The sequence below is a fragment of the Eretmochelys imbricata genome, chromosome 11, assembly GCF_965152235.1.
Source record: "Eretmochelys imbricata isolate rEreImb1 chromosome 11, rEreImb1.hap1, whole genome shotgun sequence".
Classification (NCBI taxonomy): Eukaryota; Metazoa; Chordata; order Testudines; family Cheloniidae; genus Eretmochelys; species Eretmochelys imbricata.
The window spans coordinates 64,934,828-64,960,198 of NC_135582.1; the positions used below are offsets into that span (position 1 = coordinate 64,934,828).

The 25,371-nt window shown below is 43.2% G+C and overlaps 1 protein-coding gene across 3 annotated transcripts in view; it reads left to right on the forward strand.

Moving 5' to 3' along the window:
- Positions 1-25,371, forward strand: part of UNC80 (unc-80 subunit of NALCN channel complex) — a 187,411-nt gene that overhangs the window by 43,777 nt on the left and 118,263 nt on the right. The window contains exons 10-19 of one of the 3 annotated variants that reach the window (XM_077829945.1): positions 488-710; positions 1,542-1,682; positions 4,957-5,225; positions 7,529-7,909; positions 8,969-9,115; positions 12,894-13,041; positions 14,353-14,501; positions 16,270-16,439; positions 18,152-18,253; positions 24,693-24,907. In XM_077829945.1, coding sequence (XP_077686071.1) covers positions 488-710; positions 1,542-1,682; positions 4,957-5,225; positions 7,529-7,909; positions 8,969-9,115; positions 12,894-13,041; positions 14,353-14,501; positions 16,270-16,439; positions 18,152-18,253; positions 24,693-24,907 — 1,945 coding nt within the window. The remainder of the gene's footprint in view (positions 1-487; positions 711-1,541; positions 1,683-4,956; positions 5,226-7,528; positions 7,910-8,968; positions 9,116-12,893; positions 13,042-14,352; positions 14,502-16,269; positions 16,440-18,151; positions 18,254-24,692; positions 24,908-25,371) is intronic. The other 2 variants (XM_077829944.1, XM_077829946.1) reach the window with 2 other exon arrangements.

A 25,371-nucleotide genomic window follows, 5' to 3' on the forward strand; every position in this document is an offset into this window, starting at 1 on the left:
TCCCCGGAAGGTCCTTGCCTGGGAGTTGAAGGTTATACAAACAAATTAAGATTCATAATATAAAAAATTAAACAGATTAATCAAACAAGGGAATGCAATGCACAAAAAAGGGAGGAGAGAAATGGGAAAAGAAAATAAATATAGGTCCAACAACAGTAATAATGAAAAATCTTTGAAATAAAGAATGTCTTAATTATAAAACTGGAGGGATGGGTTGAGACAGATGTCAAGGAAAGTAAATCATCACCTTAGCATTTCCCGTAGCAAAGTGTGGTTGCTTTCCCAACATGAGGTGCACTGGTGCGGTCCTTAAATGTGGGTGGTGCTGGAGTGCAGATACCCATCATAGACAAAGGGCTAGAGTGGGGAAATTTAGGATTGGGCTCTGCATGCTTGTCCTTCATCTGTTTGTGTCCTTCCCCTCTAACTGTAGTGAAATCCCTGTAGCCTCTGCCTGGCTCTAACCCCTCTCCTCTTCCTTCTGCAGTTTAAGAGCCGCAAAGAGGATCGAGAGCGTGAGCGCAAGGGTTCTATTCCTTTCCACCACACTGGGAAAAAACGGCAGCGAAGGATGGGGGTGCCCTTTCTGCTCCATGAGGATCATTTGGATGTGTCACCCACTCGCAGCACATTCTCCTTTGGCAGCTTTTCTGGGATCGGAGAGGACCGGCGCAGCATTGAGAGAGGAGGATGGCAAACTGCCATACTAGGTGACTGATGGGAAAGGATTAATATCGCAACCCTGTATTCTGATTAATTTTTCTGCTCCAGAATGTTCCAAGAATAGCAGAGTGGAACGGAGGCTCTTTATTTCTCCATCACTCTGGCACGGGAAAACAGGCCCTCCCTTTGATGGCTGGTTATGTCCTTTGCCCTGACTTGCAGTTTGCCACACCTGTTGTAGAAATGGCATAGTCTTTCTGCCAGCTTCTAAGGTGAAGTTCGTTGTTGTACTGACTGCTGACCTTGAATGACCATGTTTAGGTCAGTTTGTTTCTAATAAGTAAATAGGACTTGGGCAAAACATATTTCCAGTCAGTCCCAGGAGAATGACCCTCCCCCAATCTTACTCCTGGCATTAATGGGAGTTTTGCTTGAGTAACTAGATGTACACTAAGGCTATGTCTACACTATGGACACAGCTGTGCCTCCGTAAGGTCTCCCGTGTAGCCGCACTTTGCCAGCAGGAGAGAGCTGTCCTGCCGGCATAATTAAACCACTCCCAATGAGCGGCATTAGCTTTGTCAGAAGGAGAGCTTCTCCTCTTGACATAGCGCTGTCCACACCAGCACTTTTGCCAGGGAAACTTACGTCCGTCGGGTGGGGGGGAGGGGTTCACATCCTTGACCGACAAAAGTGGTAGTGTAGACAAAGCCTCAATAAGGATTTTCCACTTGGGCTCTGTTTCACACAATTCAAGTGAGGTCTGGACTCCTGCTAATCTCAGTGAACCCCATCCCCCATTCTCACATCTCAACTTCTAGCCCTCACGCATTCCTTAGACTTGCAAACTAAATGTCTGTTTGGTGTGTTCATCCTAGGGAAGTTCACCAGACGGGGGAGTTCTGACACAGCTACGGAGATGGAGAGCCTGAGTGCTAGACATTCTCACTCTCATCACACCCTGGTCGCTGACTTGCCTGACCACTCAAACAGCCACGGAGAGAATACCGTTAAAGAAGGTGTGTCAAATATAGCGATGAGCAAATACCACACTGGAGTGTGAACGTCAGGAGGCTGAGATAGTTTTATATTTTTAATTGATTAATATCTGATGAATCCCCTCTTTCCCATTTTGCTTTTTCTATATATCTTGTTGTTTCTTCTTTTTGTCCTATTTAGGATTATCATTATAATCTCTTGCAAAGGACATGCACCACCTCTAGGGTGGGACACAGCACCTTTTTAACAGTGTACAGGAACACTGCACAGAAGTTTAGGGCAGGAAGTCAATTTTGCTAACTCTTGTGATTTCATTGTGTGTCTCACAATAATTGATGGTTTTCTGAAAGACCCAACTGCTGGAATCAAGAGATTGCATGAGAATCTCAGCTTTCCCCTTATTTTTAAAAAGTTCATTTATAACCCACATGATTTCAGGGAAAAGCTCAAAAAAAAAAATGAAGCAAGTGAAACCGTAAAGGCCCAAGAATAGAAGGCAAGGAAAAGGAACCCAGAATTTGACTTTAAAATCATGAGAGTTTTTTAACAATAATCTCATGATTGTTTTTTGGACCTGACTCATGATTTTTGAACACTTGGGGTTGGCAATTCTGGGAAATTGATAAAAGTGCTTTATCCATTTAAAACGGCAAGAGCCATAAAGGTACGAAGATTGTAATTGCTCCTATCAGCATATGGCCACCCCATCAGAGCTAACACCCCGTCCTCTTACAGTAACAGAACTGGCTACCAGTAGAGCAAGAGCACTTCCACAGTTTCCCTATAGTAGGGCTGCTAAAATTATACAAGACATCTCAGTCTTAACAGGCTGGCACTGTTACTAATGAGAAGTTTTCCTGCCTTAGGGTGGGGAGGACGGGAATCAAGCATAGACAGCTGCTGCCTCCCTTTTAGCCAGGTGCAGAAAACATTTAAGTCTTCCATCTATCATTGGTAGAGTTGAACCCCAGAGTTACGAACCCCAAAGTTACGAACTGACCAGTCACCCAAACACCTCATTTGGAACTGGAAATACGCAATCAGGTAGCAGCAGAGACCAAAACAAAAAAAGCAAATACAGTACAGTATTGTGTTAAACGTCAACTACTAAAACAAATAAAGGGAGAGTAGCATTTTCTTCTGCATAGTACAGTTTCAAAGCTGTATTAAGTCAATGTTCAGTTGTAAACCTTTGAAAGAACAACCCTAATGTTTCGTTCGAAGTTATGAACAACCTCCATTCCCGAGATGCTCGTAACTCTGAGGTTCTGCTGTACTCAGATGGCCCCTGGAGTATCTGAGCACCTCTCCGTTTTTATCCACAGAACACCTCTGTGAGGCAGGAAGTGCTGTAATCTTTGTAGATGGAGAGTTGAGGCACAGAGAGGCCATGTGACTTGTCCACAGTCACACAGGAAGTCAGTAGCAGTACAGAAAATTGAACCCAGGTTGCCCATGTTCTAGGCTAATGCCTTAACCACTGGACCATCCTTCCTCTTCCATTGTCATTTGACAATATTTTTCCTATAAAACGTAAAATATAAAATCCATTAATCCTGGCAAAGAAGGGGGCTCTATTCCCATGCAGATACTTAACTCAGTGGCAATCCACTCTCACTAATATTGGTCGTGTATTGTCCACCTCCACATAGGAATTTGTCAAGTTGCTGAAACTCTGCGTCTTATTTGTTCTTACTTGATTAGCTAATCTTTTTGTGTGTGTGCAGCCACAGTCCAAGGTACTAGTGAGCTTTGAAGATTTTAGCAAGGAAAGAAATAGAGCTGGTCAAAAAGTTTCAAAATTTGAAATTGCAATGAAATTTTTCATTCAAAATGTTGATGTGCAAAAAAAAAAAAAAGGAGGATATCGGTTTTGTGAAAATGTCCTCCAAATGTTAACCCACTCTTCGCCGAGCCATACGCTAAAAGCGTATTTTAAAGGAATGAAAGAAAACAAGGCAGTTTTTAGCCATAGAACTGAGTGCTTGAGTCATTCTGCCCCAGACAGGGCTCAGGGAGGGTTTGCAACACAACACTTCTCACAAGATAAAGTCCTGACCGCAGCTACAACGTGCGTATTCTGGACATAGCCCCTAAGGGAAGAACCTGAGTAGCAAAAAGCAGCTGTGCACCTTCAATCTAGGCACTTGATATAATCTCCGCCACTCCTTCCACCTGTCATCACTTCTCTGGGTTGCACTGCAGCCAGTCTCATTCAGATGCTGAATACATTGCTCAGCTGGGTCCATAAAGATGGCGATGTAGAGCAGGTTGTCGCCAACATCCCGAAGGCACCATATGCTGAGCCTCCTAATGGCTTGATGTGCCATTGAACCAGAGGGCGCCTTGCAGTATCCACTGAGCCTTTGGGGTAGACTCAGTGCAGGTCTCCGACTCAGTTGAATTCTTTTTTTCTTTTAGTTCATTTGAGCCCCCAGATTCCAACCGGAGGCCTGGCACAAAACTGGTTTGGAATTAGTTTCAAACATGCCAGGCTAGCTAGTAGCTTGGAGTCACAGCCCTCCTTGGGGAGCAGATTGAAGTGCCTCCAGGACCAGGCTGGGAGCGCTGCTGCTGCACCCTTTGGAAAGTTGGAGCATGCAGTTATTGGATCCAGCTACTGTGGAGGTGGGTTGAGAGGACAGAGCCTGGCTCCCCCTGTCTCCTTTGAGAGGCTCGTATGGCTAATCTGGAGCAGTACTACCAGCACTTCTTAGTGCTTGTGGTGTTGTGCCTGCCTGCTGCCCCCTGCACAGGAGCACCATCTTCTACCTTATACCCCCATGCTGAGCAGGGCACTATCTATGAATGAGCTACCAGGCCACACAGCTAGTAGAGGAAGATGTATTTGGGTGGCGTGAAATGAGCATTTGGGATTCATTTTCCGAAGTCACTCTCTGAACAATTCTGAATAGCCTGAGAAAGGCTGGATTTGTGTCAGCTAAAATCTAGCGTAGGCACATCTCCCTCTTCCCTGGTGCTTACACATTTCAGGCAAAGCTCTCCTCTCTGGGCTGCTCTGCAGATTCCTCACGTCTGAGCTGCATTCATTCCGGGAGCAGTTTGCCATGCACTAGGTCAGCTCCGTATCTGAAAGGCTTACTAAAAGTTGGAGAGTTGTGATGCTCACGTTTCTAACTGATCCTTAAGATACTTATGTGCTGACAAATTTAGAAATAATAAAACAAATTACACTATTGCCTGTGGTGCTAATTACCGTAATAAGCACAGCCTGAATGGGTAATTTTGTCACTAAAACGGGAAAGGCCAAGATACCTGTTTTCTGTCTTACAGTGCGATCCCAGATTTCTACCATCACTGTGGCCACCTTCAACACCACCCTGGCCTCATTCAACGTGGGCTACGCGGACTTCTTCAGCGAGCACATGCGGAAGCTGTGCAACCAGGTGCCCATTCCAGAGATGCCCCATGAGCCGCTGGCCTGCGCCAATCTCCCACGGAGTTTGACTGACTCCTGCATCAATTACAGCTGCCTAGAGGACACGGATCACATTGACGGCACCAACAACTTTGTCCACAAGAATGGCATGCTGGATCTTTCGGTAATTGGCAAAGGAACAAGAAAAGCCTCAGCCCTCTTCTGTCAATGCAGCTGTGCCATTGAGCTAACCTGAGAGAGCTTTTTTCCATAGTCTCTTTATATACCTATCCATTCCAGCATGGCAGGAAGGTCATTCAAGACCAGTCGGGTACATTTGAAAAATACTAAAGGGTATAGTCTTTCAGGTAATGCAACTTCTATTCTTCTTAACGAGAGAGTAATACATGTGCACCAAGGGAGAATACACCCATAAAGTTCTGATTGAAACCTAGGAAAGCAAAGAAATTATAACAGAAAACGTTTCCTTCTCTTTCTTCCCATTTATGATCCTTCCTCTGGCAAGCTAAAAGGCTTGTTAATTGTTTGGAAGCAGAGAATTCCTCAGGTAACCATCTCTCCTCTCACTGCATCTGCCTTACAGATCCTTGCAGTTGGCTCTAATGAAAAGAGAGATTATTTCAGTGTACTTGCTGAGATAAATCCTTCACATTTAACAGGATTTAGTAAGAATTAAAAGAAGTAGTCAAGCGTGTAGGCATCTGCCTTGCAGATCCTAACATATTCAGTGATACAAACACATAGTAAGAGATGGTCCCTGCCCGTTGGGAGGGGAAGTAACTTGCCCAGGTTTACACAGTAAATCCGTGGCAGAATAGAACCCAAGTCTCCTGACCTGCATGCCTGTGGCCTACCCAGTAGACCATGCTGCCTTAACTGTCTGAGAGTCATTTCCTAGTGCTATCACAGAGGTTTCTGACACTGGACTAGCAGAAAAGATCTTTGTGAGGGAAATAGATTTCCTTGAAAGGTGAGAGATTCATCCATGTCAAAATTTCAGCAAAGCCCACCACCGCCCAGACTCCAGCTCTGGCAGATCGTTTCCCTTCTTCCTTCTGTTGAGGGAGCGAGCGGATAGAGTTGGATAGTGAATCCAAACTCTCACAATAGCCAAGGGAGAAGAAGACATTCAAAATCAAACCCTTGTATTTAAAATATTCACTGCTTCTTGGAATTTTGTCCTCCCTTGGCTTCCATGACTGACCTCTTCTGCTTCTCATTCCCGCCTCTCTAATCACTCCTTCAGCATGTCCTTAGAAGGATCCTCCTCATCCTCTCCACCATCTTTCTTGGGAGGTTCCACAGGGCTCTGTCCGGGTCCCCTTCTCTTCTACCTCCATACCTTGCCTCTGGGCAATCTCATCCGCAAACACAAATTCAACTGCCTTCTCTATGCTGATGACTCACAGATCTACCTTTCCACTCCAGACCTTCTCTCCTTCTGCCCAAACTAAAATTTCAGCCTGTCTCACAGACATCGCCTTGTGGATGTCTAGCTACTAGCTCAAGCTCAACATGGCTAAAACTGAGCTCTTAATCTTTCCACCCCCACAAGAACTTCCCCCTCCGCCTTCTCAATCACTCTGAAAAACCTCAACATTCTGCCTGTTGCTTATGCCCATAACCTGGGTGTCATCTTCAGCTCAGATCTCTCTGAGGGTCTTCACATCCAGATTATATCTAAACCTTGCAGATTCTTTCTGAGATTCGGCCTTTACTTTCCATCCACACAGCTGACATTCTTGTCCAGGCTGTCATAGTCTGACATCTCAGTGACTGCAATGTCCATCTCTCAGCCCTTGGTAAATGCAATCTTGCCCTGCTCATATCCATTCAGAATGCTGCTGCAAAGATCATTTTTCTAGCCCATTGCTTTGATCATGTCACCCCTCTCTTTGCATCCCTCCACTGGCTCTTCCTCCTCTATCACATTAAACATAAAGCTGCTTGTCTTCACTTTCAAGGTCCTTCATAGCCTATTCCTACCCTCTCTAGCCTCTCTCATTCACCATTGAGATGTTTGTTGACTTCCACCTCCAGCTGGCCTCTAACACCGTGCTCCATCGACCACTTGTTAAATTTGTGCTTTTTCCCATACTGCCCATTACATTTGGAAGGAATTCCCCATAAACATCCTCAAAACAAATGCATTATCCTCCTTCACATCCCTCCGCAAAACTCTCTCTTGCTGGGATGTCTACAAAAAACTTGATGATGGTTAGGCTGTTGGTGTGCTGAGACCACTGCCTACCAGGATGACCAATATTGTCTGATTGTTCCCTTGTGCTCCCCGACTGTGTGTCTGTGACAAGACACCTCTTGTCTCTTGACTTACATCTAGATTGTAAGCAGTCCATGGCTAGGGCTCTTATGCGCCAATGTAATACAAATACAAAATGATGATGATGATGATGATAATACAGAAAACAAGTCTGACCAAAACATGTTGTTGTCCTCTTTCTCCAGGTGGTTCTGAAGGCCGTTTACTTGGTCCTGAACCACGACATCAGCTCCCGGATCTGTGATGTGGCGTTGAACATCGTCGAGTGCCTGCTGCAGCTTGGCGTGGTGCCCTGCGTGGAGAAAGTCAGAAGGAAGAGTGAGAACAAGGAAAATGAGGCCGCGGAAAAGAGACCAAGTGAGGGATCCTTCCAGCTCAAGGGAGCTGCTTCGGGCAGCCCAGGCTGTGGATTCGGGGCCCCCCCAGTCAGTGGAACTGGAGATGGGGGAGGAGAAGAAGGTGGAGGTGGAGGAAGTAGTGGAGGAGGAGGTGGCGGCGGAGCTGATGGAGGTGGTGGAGGAGGAGGTGGAGGGCCTTATGAAAAGAATGATAAAAATCAAGAAAAGGTATGTTTGGGTACCACGTAATATAGAGAATACATGCATGTGACATAAGGTATGTCAAGTGTGTGTGTGTGTATGCATATGTGGGTGAGTAATTATCATTTCTTTTTCCCTTTCTGTTTTTGGGAAACCACTAGGTTTTCTTTTCTTTGCACCTCTAAGATGTATTCATTTGTGTCACTGCGGTACCCACATCAAACCCAGTGCATGCATCACCATGGAGAATTCAGCACCCTTTGCTGTGGCTACCCAAGCAAAGCAACTCCGCTAAGCAGCCCTAATTGGCCTAGCGTGGCTGCATTTTTAAGATAAAACAAGTATTCCTGATGCCTTGAATAGGTGCTGTTTTACATACTGTACAAGTGCTTTTTTAAAACAGGAAAAATTATTGCTGAATTTTTCTGCTTTTTATTATTTATCTTACGGTAGCACTTAGAGGCTCCCACATTCTAGGCACTGTGCAATCAGGAAGAGACAGACAGTGCCCTGAAGAGATTACAATCTAATGAGACATGACAGACAAAGTCACACAGCAGATCATGACAGGGCTAGGAATAGAACCCAGGTCTCATGACTCCACATCCTGGGCCTTATCCACTAGATGACAACACAGACTTCATTTTGTTACTTGACTAGGGTTCTGATCCTTGAGTTCCTTAGGACTTGGTTCTGCCCCTCTTACTCATGTTCAGTAGTACTTTATGAGTAGTCCCATGGATTTCAATGGGAGTACTTTCAGTAAAGTAGTACTCACTATCAGTCCAGGTAGCATAATCTGAGCTTTACTACCTGGCAGATAGCTGAATACTAGGAGTACCCCAGTTGACATCAGTGTTCATTGTAGTCAGAATTGCACCTGATAGCAAGTTTTTGAAGGATTAAGTCCTGAGCTTGAATAGGTAAAAATCAATAGCATTTTCAAGAGTTACTTAGCTATTCAGACTAATATTGGACTGTTTGCCAGCAAAAATGTGCAGCGGTGTGTTCTGAGCAGATACTAAAGGTATGCCAGTTACCTGACCTCAGTGTCACGTGGTGTTGTTTCCCCTCTGCGGCTCTTAGGATGAAAGCACTCCCATAAGCACCCACAGGCTGGCATTGACAATGCTGATCAAAATAGTGAAATCCCTGGGCTGTGCTTATGGCTGCGGAGAAGGACACCGAGGGCTCTCTGGAGATCGTCTGAGACACCAGGTATTCCGGGAGAATGTAAGAGAACTAAAGCAGATTCCAGCTCTCCCTAACCCCTTCTTTCTGAAATGAGTCTGCTGATGTTGGGAAGCCCACGCTCTCCCCGTCAACACAGCTTCCTTCATATTCGTCATTAAATGCTGTCCCCCAATCTCAGCAGCACCTACTGAGCACTGCAGCCGAGCCAAGGCAGCTTTAAGCCATCTTTGTCCCTTTCAAATTCCTGTCCCTGCTAGGGGCATATCTCGGGCCCAACACAATTTAGAGCAGGCCCAGGGGCTTCTCTGCCATGCAGATTTGCAAAGCCCTAGCGTGGACATACTGCACTAGCAAGAGTTACTTTGTATACTGGTGCAGCATGGCTACACTGGGGAGGTTTACAGTGGTGACTATATCAGTTTGATTACATCGGTACAAAAATCCATAAGTGTAGACAAGCCCTGAGTTACCTGCTGGTGGCCTTGAATGTCTGCTTATGGGCTGCTCCAGCAACCCCGAATAGCCAGGGTGCACTGTGCTCTAGGCATGCTCCCATGCTGCAGATCCCCTCCTCCATCATGAGTAGCTTTACCTAGTTTGCTGGCCCTTTGATGCCATGCAAGCAGCATAAAGGGCCCAGAATTGCTCAGTTATTGCTCTGATTGCATCCCAGAGAATTAAAACCCAGGTATAGGCGATTTCAATGGGAACACAGCGCCCAGTGTCCTGCCAAAGAGGTGAATTCTAAAGGCCCAGTCTCACAAACACTTTTTACTGGCCATCATGCTTGCTACAGTGAGCATTCCCATTGGCTTCGTTAGCGGGTGTAGACTGTGCCCACGAAAATGGAGGTGGAGGTGGGATTGAGACCTGGCTATAAACCTGGCCTAGAGTGGGAGATTTTATATGATCCCCCCCGTTAACTGACTCAGTTAGTTAAAAAGTTGACAGTAGAGGTGCATGCAGCATTTTGTATTTTGATACTGAGCCTTGAATTCAAAGCGTATAGCTGTATATCCTGAACCTCAGAGTGCTATGGGCTCAAGGCTAGAGCAGAGCAAGTCACTGATTTTTTGGATTGGTGGCCACACTGAAAAACGTGGGGAAAAAGTGTATTTGTTTCGAACTGAAAAATTTTGTTTGGGTTGAATGAAACATTTCAAATGTCAAGTCAAAATGACATTTTCAAAATTGTTTCAACATTTCCAAAATAATTTTTTCAGCTGAAACAGTTTGCCAAATTTGCGAATAGTTTCAGTCCCCCCAAAAATGCATTTTCCAGTAAATTTTATATTTGCTGCAAAAAAAAAAAAAAAAAATTTCCCCGCTCCAGTCAAGATCAGGAACAGTTAAACTTCTCTAAGTGTTTGATTACATTGTAAAATGCAGATGTATTTCTATTTCCTTCAGTTTACTTTGCAGTTTGTTTGCATGCTTTTAGTTCTGATGCATGTTTCCTTGCCATTTACTGAGCATTTTTTACCAGTTTTGAGAGATGGATTCATGCTGTAAAACCCCAGAATAAGGACTAGAACTTTAAAAGATAGGACTCCTGAAGGTACTCATTGCTGATTTTTATCCTGGCTTTCGTCAGCATGTTGGGTCAGATCTTCCTATCTAAGTACCTATATGACCTCATCACCATAGAAGCTGAGCGCTTCATAGCCTTCGTGACACCCCATGAGGCAGGGAAGTATTACCCCTATTTAACAGACACACACAGACTAAGGCCTAGATTTTTTAAAGGTATTTAGGCATTGCTGTGCTCCAGTGTTACAACGCCTAAGTCTCATTTTTAAAAGCAATTTAGGCACTTAAGAACCTAAATCCCTTTTGAAAATAAGATATTGGCTCCTAAATAAGTTAAGCATTGCAACACTGAGCACAGCAATGCCTAAAGACATTTAAAAATTCAGGCCTACCTGACTTGCCCAGTTTTACACGGGAAGTCTGTGGCTGAGCCAGGGATGGAACACAGAGCACATAAGTAGCAGGCCCTGTGTTTAAAATTCTCCTTTGCATTCCCCTGCTTCCAAAGCTGCTCTGTGCAGGCTGGTCCCGCTGCTCTGGTTTGGGCAGTGAAAAAGTTGCTTTAATTTATGCTGGGCTGTAATGGCCACAAGAGGCTGAAGACACAAGTGAGGATTGGTGTGGCATAGGAATGTCTTAGCAGTGCTTCCTTGTCCAAACTATACTAGCAGCAGGAATGAGGAGAAACATCAGAGTCCCTAAATCAGATCTACACTGCTTTGCAGTAGTGTGATCCTCAGACTGGGTTCTACAGCTTTAAATTCAGATTATGCTGACAGTGCAATGCAAAGCAGCTGCACCACATTAGAGGATCTAGCTAGTTGTTTTCCTGGAGACAAAAATTGTAATTAATTTCATTTTAAACTGAAAATACAAAATAGTCATCAGGCAATTCCAAATGTCTGTGTGCTGTTTTTTTTTATTTTATTCCTTTTTAAATCCTAATTCACCAGTTCTCCTGTTTCACTGTAATTTGCGCTACCGTTTTCCTGTCTATATAAACCTCCAAAGTCAGGGATGTGAAACTAAGGAAAAAATAGAAAAGAATTTATTTTCATATAGTGCCTTTCTGCACAAGCTTCCTCAAAATACTTTCCAAAGCAGCGAGAAAGATACTGGTCATGACTGTGTAGGCAAACATCGCATCCATGATGCAGTCAGCAATACTTCACAGTATACTCTTGAGCATTAGAGGCCTGATCCAAAGACTATTCAAATTAATGGGAGCCTTTCCCTTGGGCTGATCAGTTTGTTTCAGTGGGAATTGGATCAGGCCCTAGAGCAGGGCTGTCAAACTCACTCTTTGGAGAGGACCAAATTCTGTTTGCCATTATGGTACCAGAGAGACAGGGCTACAATGCTAGTGTCATGTAGCATCCAAGCTATTACTTAGTAAAATTGCCATTAAGTTTTGCGTCGTTTAGGTCCTGATCCAGCAAAACACTTCGGAACATGCTTGAGTTTAAGCATGTGAATAATCCTGTTAGCCTCAGTGGGACATGCTTAATGTTAGTATGTGCCTAAGTGCCTTGCTGATCTGGGGTCTTTATGGAAAGAGATTTGTAGGGCATTTTTGGGATGACTGCTATTTCTGCTGTTTGTTTATTTGGCCAAGCTGTTTTGGATGCGCCATTGTGCATCTAAGTTATTAGAAAATCATAGTATTACCATTGGGCTTCAGAACCAACACCACACTGTGAGGAATCGGACAGTTTACCCATCTCTTGGAGCTGATATTTCAGGCTTTCTAACACCTCACTGCATTGGGTCACACCTAGATAGTTAACTTTGCAATAAAGAGTCAACACTGAATTATTTTTGTAAATAAAAGTTTGTGTTCCGCAGCATCTGAATTGGTCACTGGAGTCAGATAAACACATGAACAGGCTTGGATCTGGGCTATAGGCTCAAAATCTGACACCCCTACACCACAGTCTGTTTTATCAACATTATACCGTTGGCCAGAGTAATTGGGTTCCTACTCATTTCATCAGCTGTGAAATTTTAACTTGCATTTGGAGGACTGCAAGAGGAGGGCAGAAGTGACCTTGATTTAACATCTTCTCCAAAAGATAATGTGGTGTAATGGCTCCTATGACTGAATTGCATGGTTGGCATTAGCTGAGAGTCCATATCTTGTTGTGGTATTCAAACCTTTTGACTAGTAGGCGACATTAGTTATGACCCCACAGCAGTGGCGAAACAAGGGCAGAAATGCACCTGAAGGACCCTGTAACTGTTACCAAAACTCAAGCAGATATTTCTCATTTTTGTAACATCTTCACAGGCTCAGAATTGCCTTACAAAGCTGTACAAGCTGGATAAAATGCAGTTCCGGCAGACCATGAGGGACTATGTGAACAGAGATTCCCTCAATAATGTAGTGGATTTCCTTCACGCTTTGCTAGGATTCTGCATGGAGCCGGTCACTGACAGTAAGTACAGCTGGCGTCACAAGCCCCAGTCACATTGTACTTGATGACACCACAATAGGGAATGCTGGCTGCCACTATCAAAAAGTTGCACTGAATTTCTAAAGGAAAATGTAATTGTAATTACTAGGTTAAATTCTCAGTGGGTGTAAATCAGTGTAACTCTATTAAAGTCACTGGAACTACTCCGAATTACACCAGCTGAGGGTCTGGCCCTATAAATTCTTTTATTTCCAGTACAATTGGAATTAGAGAAGCAGATGTGCTCTCTCTTTTAATGCATCCTACCTGTTTGTTTATGGCTTTGTGAAAGAAAATTTTCTCTCAACTGTGCCTCAGGCAGAAGGTTTTCTGCTTGACCAAATGCCAGCTGGAGTGGACTGTGTGTTCTTTGTTTATTCTGAATGGAGATATAATTGAGCATTAAATCTCTCTGCAGAGCCTAAGGTGAGGCAGCAAGTAGCTAAACAGATCATGTAAGCAAGAATAGTTGCATTCAGATTTATGTGCATACAGTGTAAGTCCATTTTTTTTTCAGTTAGGCAAACAATTCTGTTTACCATTATGATGATGGTAGATGTACACTGGTCATTGCATGCAAAAGTAGTTATTTGTGGGCATTTGGAATATAGGAATTGCCATATCAAAACACACTAGTAGTTTATCTCCTTGTCTATGATCCCAGTCACTTCAGTTAAAGGTGCAAGAAACACCATAGTGGACAACTGTGAAATAACTGGCCCACAGGGCAAGTTTCTTCTTAACTTCCATCAGCTACATATTGGCTTACACCTTCAAAGGATAAGCCCTCTCTTGTGAATGTTTTTGCCCTGTCTAAGGAACTGTGGATGTTTTTATTATCCATATAAATGTTTAATCTGTGGTTTGAATTATTCTAAGATCTTGGCCTCCATAGTATCCTGTGAGAGCAGAGTTTCATTGTTTGAAAAGAATTTCCTTTAATCAGTTTTAAATTGCTTGTAAATTTAGTTGAGTGCCCCCTTGTTCTATGTTATCTGAGTAGGGAAAAAGGAATGCCTGAATTGCCTTTCCTATTCCATTCGTTATTTTGTATCCCTCTGTTTTAGAGAGGAAATAAAGGGAGAGGATAAACAGTTTTGATCATTTCAATCCCTCTTCTTATTCGTGCCACTTATCTGCTGTATTGTTTATGAGGTTGGGCCACAAAAATTGAACATATGATTCTGTGTGAATTACATCTTTTAATACATTTAAAAAGTAATTATGTATTTAATCTGTAATTTGTTAGCATCTCAGCCGAGCCGAATGGTTTATTGTGCTTGCATTTTGCAGACAAGGCTGGGTTTGGAAATAACTTCACCACAGTGGACAACAAGTCTACAGCCCAAAGTGTGGAAGGTATTATTGTCAGCGCCATGTTCAAGTCACTGATCACTCGCTGTGCTTCCACTACGCATGAACTGCATAGCTCTGAAAACCTGGTGAGGATTTAGGTGCAGGTTTTACAAGTTGAATTTCCTCTCTCCCCCGTAAAGCAGCTGGGCTTGAAAATCAGGTCTCAATTCAATGAGACTTTATTGGCATGGCTGGCTACACAAGTTTAAGAAAAAGTCATATCCTTCAGATATTCGTCAGGGGCAAATCTGACCCAGACAACATAGGGTTATACACTGTGTTTGGTCTTTGATCCCCTGTGTTTTCAAATGGGGACTCCATTTGTTTAATTGTGAATTTGACATTAATGAAAGGGAAAAACGAATAGCACTAAACTGGAGCCAGGAATAATGGGCTAGATCCCCAGCTGGGATAAATCAGAGTAGTTCCATTGCCTTAAATGGAGATATGCTGGTTTACATGAGCTGGATGTGACCCAGTTCTGGTAGGTGCTGTGCAAGCTTCCCAAGTACAGTCCTACTAAGGTAACTCAGTCCTGACCTGCAGTACCTCTGTATTTCTCTCTTGGAACTCTCTTAGCAAAGGCTGCCAATCGTAGCGAACTAATGTGTAGCTTTGGGAAGAGGGCAGACATCTGCTAGGGGCTCAGTTAGGACCAACAGGTATACTTTTGCTTGAGAAGATATATGCCTTTCCAGAGGTGAAGAGGTAGGTGGTTGAGACCCCGGTTCAGCCAGGTACATAAGCACATGCCTAACTTCAAACATGTGAGTAGGCTGCATAGTGCCCACTACACACTCTATAAAGATGGTGAGCTGATGTGAGAGGGCTATGTCTGGGATTTTCCTATTGTGGACTACGTGTGTGCTTAAAGATGGGCATGTGCATAAGTATCTTGTGGAATCAGTACCTCAGCCAGGGCACCAGCTAGTCCATCAACTGATCTGGTGTTTGTAGAGAACTGGCCACATTGTTTCACAGCTGGAATTTTCAGAATAGACTGAGGGCTCTCAAGAAAGCTCCTGAAACAGAAGTCGGGTCCTTTGGAAAGTTCTCTCCTGCAGAGATAGGGGTGCCCTTTCCATACCAACTCCTCCCAGGGGCTACAGTTATGCACGCAAATGTAATGAGGTAAAAAAAAATCTAATTGTGGGAGTTAGATTGGTGAATGTATGAGTCATTCCTCTCTATTGTCATGATGTAATCTATTCAAATAATTAAGAAAAAATCTGAGATGCTGCTTTTTTCACTACGATTTTTCCTGCCTTTTAACATTTTGGATTAGATGAATGGGTAAAAGAGGCTTCAAACCACCTTCACAGCTCCCAGATCCTCTGGTCCACAAACCCTGGCATAATCTAAAACTGCCTTTTTCCAGTACAGAATATGCCCCATAACAATAATGACATGCTTATGATAGTTAATAGATTGATGTGAAAGTCAGCTGCAACCTTGCCTTAGTTAAATTATTTCTTTACAGCCCCCTGCTCCACCTTTAATAATGATGATAATTTAAAAACTAGTCATGTACACCATCAAGCAGATCAGTAACTCATAGATTACGTTATCAAAAGAGTTCGCCCCAGGTGGTTACAGAGTCTCTTAGCTGGCTCCTGGATTGATTTTCCTCTTACAAAGAGAAACATTTGACCCTAATGAAAAAACATAAACCTGTAAGTAAAGAACAAACAGACAACAGCTGGCAAAATTATTGAGGTATGCAATTCTTCATGATCTAGTGCATCACCCTAGCTGCATACAAAAGGAATATTTGTTTCCCTCCCTGCTTGTATGCAAACTGAGTAACACAGCTCTCTTTGTCCCTCTCTCTCTCTCTCTCCTTTTGTTATTCAGGGATTGTACTGTGACATCCGGCAATTGGTCCAATTTATCAAGGAGGCTCATGGGAATGTTTTTAGAAGGGTGGCACTGAGCGCCCTTTTGGACAGTGCTGAAAAGTTAATTCCAGGGAAGAAAACAGATGAAACAACGGAGCAGGATCTGAAACCTCCGGGGAGCAAAAAGTTTGTGTCTGGGAGAGATTTGTGTCTGAATGATTTATATACTGTTGTATAACTTATTATGCTGAACACTGTAGTAAGAGGGCCTGAAACATAAGGCCTTGTATCAGAGGCCTGGGCTAACGTAATGGTCAAAACTTGCTAATATAAAGCAAAGTTAAGTTGAGAGCAAGAAGCAGGCCCTGCTCACGGAATTTGGCAAGCATAAGGTTGATACTGTAAAGCCACATATTCCTAAGAGGTGCTCGGCACAAAACACTCACGGAAGCACATTCCAGAAAGCAGGTACCAGAACACCTCAATAAACAAGATACAGGTACAAGGCAATGGCTGGCACCCAGTATGTCAGAGGATGGCACCCTGATAAGTCAAGAGTGATATGTAACTTGTTTGTTTTGGTGTATAAAGATGTATCTCAGAGGCAATATCTTTGTCTGGCCTCAGGGATAGTGGAAAGTCCCACCACTAACTGAGCCGATCCATTGTCACGAGCATACACGTGTTAGTGTACCTGTAACCATTGAGCTGGGGCATTAGCACCGTGCTTCGTCGGCAGTCAACCTGACCAAGCGCCTTCATACCTAAATGAATTTTGTGGTTATTGGGCGGTTCACTCGAGATCTGCTGTGCCAGCTGTTGCACAGAGCTGGGACAGCACACAGGGAGAACACACACAGGCAGCCAAACATCTGACGACAGACACAAATGTAGGAAAGTACAAGGGGTTGCTTGTTTTCATCTTGTTAGCACATGTCCGCTCCTAATGTACAGGACTTGAGTGTGGCAGTGACAGAAGCCACACTTAAATTTTAATAAAGTGAGGCAGCTGTGGAAGTAGCCATGAAAAATGTGGATCCTAACAGAAATAACTGGTACAAAGGAAGTAAGATAGCAAAGCAGTGGAAATTCACAGGGAAGGAGAAAGAAAGAGGAGGGATGGAGGTTGTGTGTGAAGGGATGATTGCAATCCCCACCCCCCAACATCATGTGGACATGGCTTAGTATTAGCATCAGTACCTTGAGGTGCGGAGAGCTGTTGGTCTGAATGCCGATGCTCAGGTGTGGGGAGCATGATACAAAAGAAACCTAGGTTGCTTTATTTATTTGACATGCTGTCTTGGGATGTGGGATGTGTTGCATTCAAGTATGAGACAAAAGAAGAAGTATGGATCAAAAAGGGAGCTTCAAATGGAACTAAATGAATTCGTCTCGTGTAAACTGGCAGCATCAGATTTGTTGCATGCTTTTCTTGGCCTCGGAGACACGCAGACCACACTGGCCAAGATTGCCAAAAGTATGCGGTCAATACTTTCTGATAATCTGCCTTCTTTAAGGCACCTCAGACTGAGCATTCACAAAATGAGGCTCCAACATTGCTAGTAGCTTTTGAAAATCTTGGGTAGAGCCCTGTGCGTGACTAGTGTAGAACCCTGCAGCAGAACTAGAATCCTGCAGGTTCCGCAGAACCCACTGCCATAGTAGCGGGAGTGAGATTTTAAGAAAGTCCCATGCAAGACTCTAATCTTGGCCTTAGGTCCCTGTCCCAATACATTTTTTATATGTGCATAGGCAGGCCAGTTGCTGTAATGGGGGCACACATTTAAATTTGTTTTTCAGAAGTGCTGGATTCAGTGATCGGGGAACAATGTTAATTATATGAGAAGCAAGATATGCCATCTGTTAACGTTATTTGACTGTCTGTATTGTCTGCATAGATCTGAGGTGGGAAGTGTTGTTATTGATAAAGGCCAGGCATCATCTGCCCCTGATGAATGTCGTAGTTACATCTCCAGCCGTCCTCAGCAGACCCCAGAGCAGTAAGTAAATATTTTGTAGTTTGAATGTGTTGTACCAGAGAATTTCCCACTGTGGTAGTAGCAATCAGCTGTTCAGTTAGGGTTCTTCTCTGTGGGTGATACAAGAAATGTACTGAGTGTTTGTTTAGCTGCTGCTGAACTTACAGGTTATGTCCAACAAATGCCCACCTTCCGTACCACCATGTATCAGAGGAAGATACATTAAAGCTGGCATCACAGGCCAGCGCAAAATGGAACAGCACAAAATGAAATTGCAACAAAATTTGCCAATGCACTTCTAACCATGACTGAGCAATAAATAGAACATTTATTCTCATCATCAGAGCAATTCCCTGTTTGTGCGTCCATGCTCCAGACGTGATACCAGGTAGGTCTCAGCATTCTAAGCTGTTGCTCCTGCAGGAAATCTAAAAACGACACTGGTGGGATAACTACATGCCCCTTAATTCATCCAGTGGTTGGTTCATTTCTCACCCTTGGGTTGTTGCACTTGCCTTATCAGCAGAGCTGCACTACCGGCTTTCTGATTATTATTTTTGTATTTGTATTGGGGCAATGCCTAGAGGCCCCAGCTATAGACTGGAGACCCATCGTGCTAGGTGCTGTATGCATATGTAATGGAAAGATGATCTCTGCCAAAGGAACTTACAGTCTAACAAAAAGTGACAGTTCTCAAGAAAACCCTCCAGCTTTAGCATCTTCCTCTTCTTTGTTTTTCCCTTTTTTGAGTCACACTGATTTTGTTATTTTCCCCCCCCAAAATGAATTGAATCATAGAAATATTCATAGAATCTTAGAAATAGAGGGCTGGAAGGGACCCCTAGAGGTCATCAAGTCCATCCCCCTGCCAAGTAACCTAGGCCATCCCTGACAGGTGTTTGTCTAACCTGTTCTTTAAAACCTCCAATGATAGGCATGCCACAACCTCCCCTTGCAAGCCTGTGTCACTATTTAGCTATCCTTACAGTTAGAAAGTTTTTCCTTATAGCTAACCTAAATCTCCCTTGCTACAGATCTTGTCTAACCTTCAATGGACATGGAGATCAGTTGATCACAGTTCTCTTTATAACCGCCCTTAACATATTTGAAGACTCTTGTTATTAATTCTGTAATTAAATTATCTTTAGTTATTTACTGCTGCCTCTTGCATTACCTGTCATATTTTTTCAGTTTTCTTCTCTTGGTGGAAACTTCCTTGGCTTTTTTGGTCACCAGTAGTGGAGATGTGTGAAGATGGGTGTCTTTAGAGAAGATAGCGGTAGTTCCCTGTGTCAGTTCTTCTTTGAAGACCTAACAGATCTTCCGAATTCAGAGGAAGCTGTTCATATCCTGTGGTGGGACAGTAGGCCCCAGCTGGGGTATTTTTCTCTCTCTCTCTCTCTCTCAATCTTTCCTCCTCATGCTGATCTACTTGAATCTGCAGAGAATAATCTCTTTTGCCATGGAAATGATTGTGTAATCACAAATGCAACGTTATGACTTGATTGCAAGATCAAGTGGGAGAAGATGGATTGTGAAGGAGCCAAGCCCTGCTTTAAGGGGAAATAACATTTTCTAATTAGCAAGCATGGTCAGAGTAGTTAAACAAAACAAATGAGTGGTGAATTGATTTATGTTTTAGTCTGATTTATTTGGAGGTTTTGCCCAGTCCGAAGATCCGTACGTGGTGAGCAAAATCAGCGCTCTTGAAAATCTCACGTTGATAGACCAGTGTCCCAACTGATCAAATCTTTGTTCAGTTCTTGTTTTGCTCTTTACTCTTAGAAACCTGTAATACAAGACTAATATGTGGCTCAGAGAGGTTTTCTTTAGACATTGCTTTCCCATTCATGGTTAAATCATCATGTCCTAGGAGAGTGATAACCCACACATTCAAATGATGTGCTGATAATGAAATAAAGACTGTTCCTAACATTCAAAATGGTAGGCTGGGAAAGGTTAAAAACTGTGGGCCAAGAGACACCACAGATGGTGCAAGGCTATGCAAACAACATTGCCCTGCACCAGGATGCAGGGGGTGGGATTTACCCCAGGGGGTTATGTCAGGTGCAGTGTAGCTTTAGTCCATAGAAGCTCTGCCAGTAGATGCATTGAATCGACTTACCCTGATAAACTTAGCCTGGGAAAGGATGTGGCTAACACTGCCCAGTTTTTGATACATTCTGGGCTCAAATGCGTCTTCTTACAGATAGGTTTTTTTGTCATCTTATGCCACGGCAGCTTTCCCACTGCTGGGGCCCAGTAGCCTGATTTATGCTGGTGGGCAAGAACAAAAGGAGATAACTCTCCTACATCCATAGGGTCTTTAATATCAGCTAGAATACAGGGTTCAGCGATAGATGAGTGCTTTAGTATTGTACGCTGAGGTGAGTTAAGAGCAGTATACTGAATCTGAACCCATCTGAGTTTAAGAGAAGCTAGGATCTAGATTTTGGAACAAGGATTAGGCCTTGGGCCCATTTCTAAACACACACTGCCGTTCTGACTCGATCAGAGGTGAAAATGGAAGCTTGTGTATATTTTATGCAATAGATTTGCAACTATTGCTGTATGTGCTGAGGTCACTATTTCAATATTACTCATGCTCTAAAACAATGGAAAGATACCCACAGCAATACAAAAGGTCACCCTTAGAAACTTTCAGTTGCCTTAAGGCTTGCCTACACAGGGACAGCCAGGAAAATTAATCCAAATTAACTAAAAGTGTGAATTTGAAGTGGATTAGTAAAATTGCATTTGTCAAGGTTCCTTCCCTATTCTGAACTCTAGGGTACAGATGTGGGGACCTGCATGAAAACCTCCTAAGCTTACTTTTACCAGCTTAGGTTAAAACTTCCCCAAGGTACAAACTATTTTACCCTTGGACTTCCACTGCCACCATCAAACATTTATCTGGGTTTATTTTTATTAGGAAAGTGTTCTTTGGAAACGTCTTCCCCCCCAAAATCAATAGGAATATTGAAAGGTGGATAGGGAATTGGTTAAAGGGGAGACTACAACGGGTCCTACTGAAAGGTGAACTGTCAAGTTGGAGGGAGGTTACCAGTGGAGTTCCTCAGGGATCGGTTTTGGGACCAATCTTAATCTTTTTATTACTGACCTGGGCACAAAAAGTGGGAGTGTGCTACTAAAGTTTGCAGATGATACAAAGCTGGGAGGTATTGCTAATTTAGAGAAGGACAGGGATACCCTACAGGAGGATCTGGATGACCTTGTAAACTGGAGTAATAGGAATAGGATGAAATTTAATAGTGAGAAGTGTAAGGTCATGCATTTAGGGATTAATAACAAGAATTTTAGTTATAAGCTAGGGACGCATCAACTAGAAGTAACGGAGGAGGAAAAGGACCTTGGAGTATTGGTTGATCATAGGATGACTATGAGCTGCCAATGTGATATTGCTGTGAAAAAAGCTAATGTCGTCTTGGGATGCATCAGGAGAGGTATTTCCAGTAGGGATAAGGAGGTTTTAGTACCGTTATATAAGGCACTGGTGAGACCTCACCTGGAGTACTGTGTGCAGTTCTGGTCTCCCATGTTTAAGAAGGATGAATTCAAACTGGAACAGGTACAGAGAAGGGCTACTAGGATGATCCGAGGAATGGAAAACTTGTCTTATGAAAGGAGACTCAGGGAGCTTGGCTTGTTTAGCCTAACTAAAAGAAGGCTGAGGGGAGATATGATTGCTCTCTATAAATATATCAGAGGGATAAATACCAGAGAGGGAGAGGAATTATTTAAACTCAGTACCAATGTGGACACAAGAACAAATGGATATAAACTGGCCACTAGGAAATTTAGATTAGAAATTAGACGAAGGTTTCTAACCATCAGAGGAGTGAAGTTTTGGAATAGCCTTCCGAGGGAAGTAGTGGGGGCAAAAGATCTATCTTGCTTTAAGATTAAACTCGATGAGTTTATGGAGGAGATGGTATGATGGGATAACATGGTTTTGGTAATTAAATATTCATGGTAAATAGGCCCAATGGCCTGTGATGGGTTTTAGATGGGGTAAGATCCAAGTTACCTGGGAAAGAATTTTCTGTAGTATCTGGCTGATGAATCTTGCCCATATGCTCAGGGTTTAGCTGATCGCCATATTTGGGGTTGGGAAGGAATTTTCCTCCAGGGCAGATTGGAAGAGGCCCTGGAGGTTTTTCGCCTTCCTCTGTAGCATGGGGCACGGGTCACTTGCTGGAGGATTCTCTGCTCCTTGAGGTCTTTAAACTACAATTTGAGGACTTCAATAGCACAGATATAGGTGTGAGGTTTTTTTTGTAGGAGTGGTGGGTGAAATTCTGTGGCCTGCGTTGTGCAGGAGGTCAGACTAGATGATCATAATGGTCCCTTCTGACCTAAATATCTATGAATCTATGAAAATCCTCCCAACCCTTGCACCCCACTTCCTGGGGAAGGTTTGGTAAAAATCCTCACCAATTTGCATAGGTGACCACAGACCCAAACCCTTGGATCTTAGGGCAATGAAAAAAGCATTCAGTTCTTGAAAAGAAACATTTTAATAGAAGAAACAGTAAAAAGAATCACCTCTGTAAAATCAGGATGGTAAATACCTTACAGGGTAATTAGATTCAAAACGTAGAGAATCCCTCTAGGCAAAACCTTAAATTACAAAAAAGACACACAGACAGGAATATTCATTCTATTCAGCACAGCTGTTTTCTCAGCCATTTAAAGAAATCATAATCTAACACATACCTAGCTAGATTACTTACTAAATTCTAAAACTCCATTCCTGTTCTGTCCCGGCAAAAGCATCACACAGACAGACACAGACCCTTTGTTTTTGTCCCTCCTCCCAGCTTTTGAAAGTATCTTGTCTCCTCATTGGTCATCTTGGTCAGGTGCCAGCGAGGTTACCTTTAGCTTCTTAACCCTTTACAGGTGAAAGGATTTTTCCTCTGGCCAGGAGGGATTTTAAAGGTGATTACCCTTCCCTTTATATTTATGACAGCATTAAATTCCTGTGTGGATGCTGCTGCTCAGAATTAAAATGACTTTAATTTGGTTTAGCTAAATTCACTTTGGCAGTGATTCGGATTAACTTTCCTGGAAGTTCCAGTGTAGACAAGCCCTTAGAAAGCTATATAATTTTTCTTCAGTATTTGTAATATTCCCTATATCAAGTCTAGAGAAGTGTAGGGAATACTGCAAATAATGAGGGAACAATCTAGTTATTTTAAGTCAAAATTAGACAGTGTTTAAGGGTGATTATTGTATTGTGCTGCTCTGTTAAATGTTTCAGGGTCATCCTTTAGTCCAGAAGTTATTCAAACTTTCTGTAGCAAAAGAAGATTTGTTGAAATTAAAGGCTAAACCCTAAATTTATGAAAAAGAGGTTGGCTTTGAGATCTGAATGTTGTAGTTAGTTCTTTTGCCCAGCCTTTGTATGTCTCTCAAATCTGTATTCTCCTGGAGTGGAGATAGATTTGCCAATTAAAATCCAGAATACAGAAAAGAGGAAAGTCCAGAAAGGGTTGTTTATGAATATGAAACTTTCTGAAACTTTCATCTGATGGTGCGATTGTAAAGAGAACAGAAAATTTGAATCTCCTGAGAAAAATTAGAATTAGTCATTCTGCTCACAGTCCTGCCACAGAACTTTGGGGTCTCAGGTATGCAGCAGAATATAGTGTCATTATTCTAAAAGATTGCTAAGAATTGTGATTTCATATAGTTACACACAGTATTGAAATGATATTTTGATATACAAACACTTTGTAAGGGACACAGTCTTGAAAAGCATTGGTCCTGTACATTAGTGGTCACTTTGACCAAATAGAGGATGATTCTTTAGCACAGCGGTTCTCAAACTTTAGCAACCCAAAGACCTGCATTATGATTTAAAATTTTTCGCTGACCCCTAAACCCCTTGCTCAGCCCCAGGCCCCGTCCCCACTCCACCCCTTCCCCCAAGGTCCCACCCCGACTCCATCCCTGCCCCTCCTCTTCCCCGCCTCTTTCTGCCCCCTCCCCTGAGTGCGCCCCATCCCAGCTCATCCCCCTCCCTCCCAATACCTCCTGCATGCTGTTGAACAGCTGTTCCATGGCATGCAGTAGGCACTGAGAGGGAGGGGGAGGAGTTGATCAGCGGAGCCAGTGGCCCCAGGCATGACTTGCGGACCCCCTGGAGTACCAGGTCTGCAGATCCAAGTTTGAGAAATGCTGCTTTAGCATAATGACAAAAAACAGAATGACTTTTTAGACTGTAAAGTCTCCAGGGTAAAATGTGTCTTCATTGTGCAATACTGAGAACACTGTCTAGCTTAACAAATTACATCAAGAAGAATAAGTTTAAATTTTTAGAGTAACATATGACAAGGAACAAAGAGAGGTTGGAAGAGGGGAAACTTGTTCAAATGTACTTAGCAGCATACAAACCACAGCGAGGTATTTTTAACCCTGTGTTGTTCTCTCGCAGTGATGAGCAAATGCAAGGGGCAGTTCTGGGACGCAAAGACTTCTGGCGAAAGATGTTCAAGTCGCAAAGTGCAGCAAGTGATACCAGCAGCCAGTCAGAGCAGGACACATCGGAGTGCACCACTGCTCTCTCTGGAACGACCACCGACAGGCGCTCCCGCTCCCGCTCCCGACGGATCTCGCTCCGAAAGAAACTCAAACTCCCCATAGGTAAATGTATGTCCCTTTATATTATATCTATGTACTGCATGTGCAGATAGAATAGATCTGTTCTGTGCGTGTGTTGGATACTGTATAGCAAAGATACATAGTGTCTGAGTGCCTTACAATCTTTAATATATTTATTCTCACAGCACCCCTTGTGAGGTAGAGAAGAGCTATTTTCTCCATTTTACAGATGGGGAAGTGAGACAGAGAGAGACTACATGACTTGCCCAAGGTCACACAGAAAGTCTATGGCAGACCAGGGAGTTTAACCCAGGGTTCCTAAGTCCTAGACTGGAGCCGTCATCACTGGACCATCCTTTCTTTCTCTCTAAGAGAAGCTTTCCAAGCAGACTTCAATAAGAAAGGAAGAATAAATGTAATTTATCCTTTCTCACTGACCCGTGTTGATTTTCAACTTTTACAGTCCTAAAACTCAGCCTCTCATGTTATGAATTCAACTATGATCTTTAATG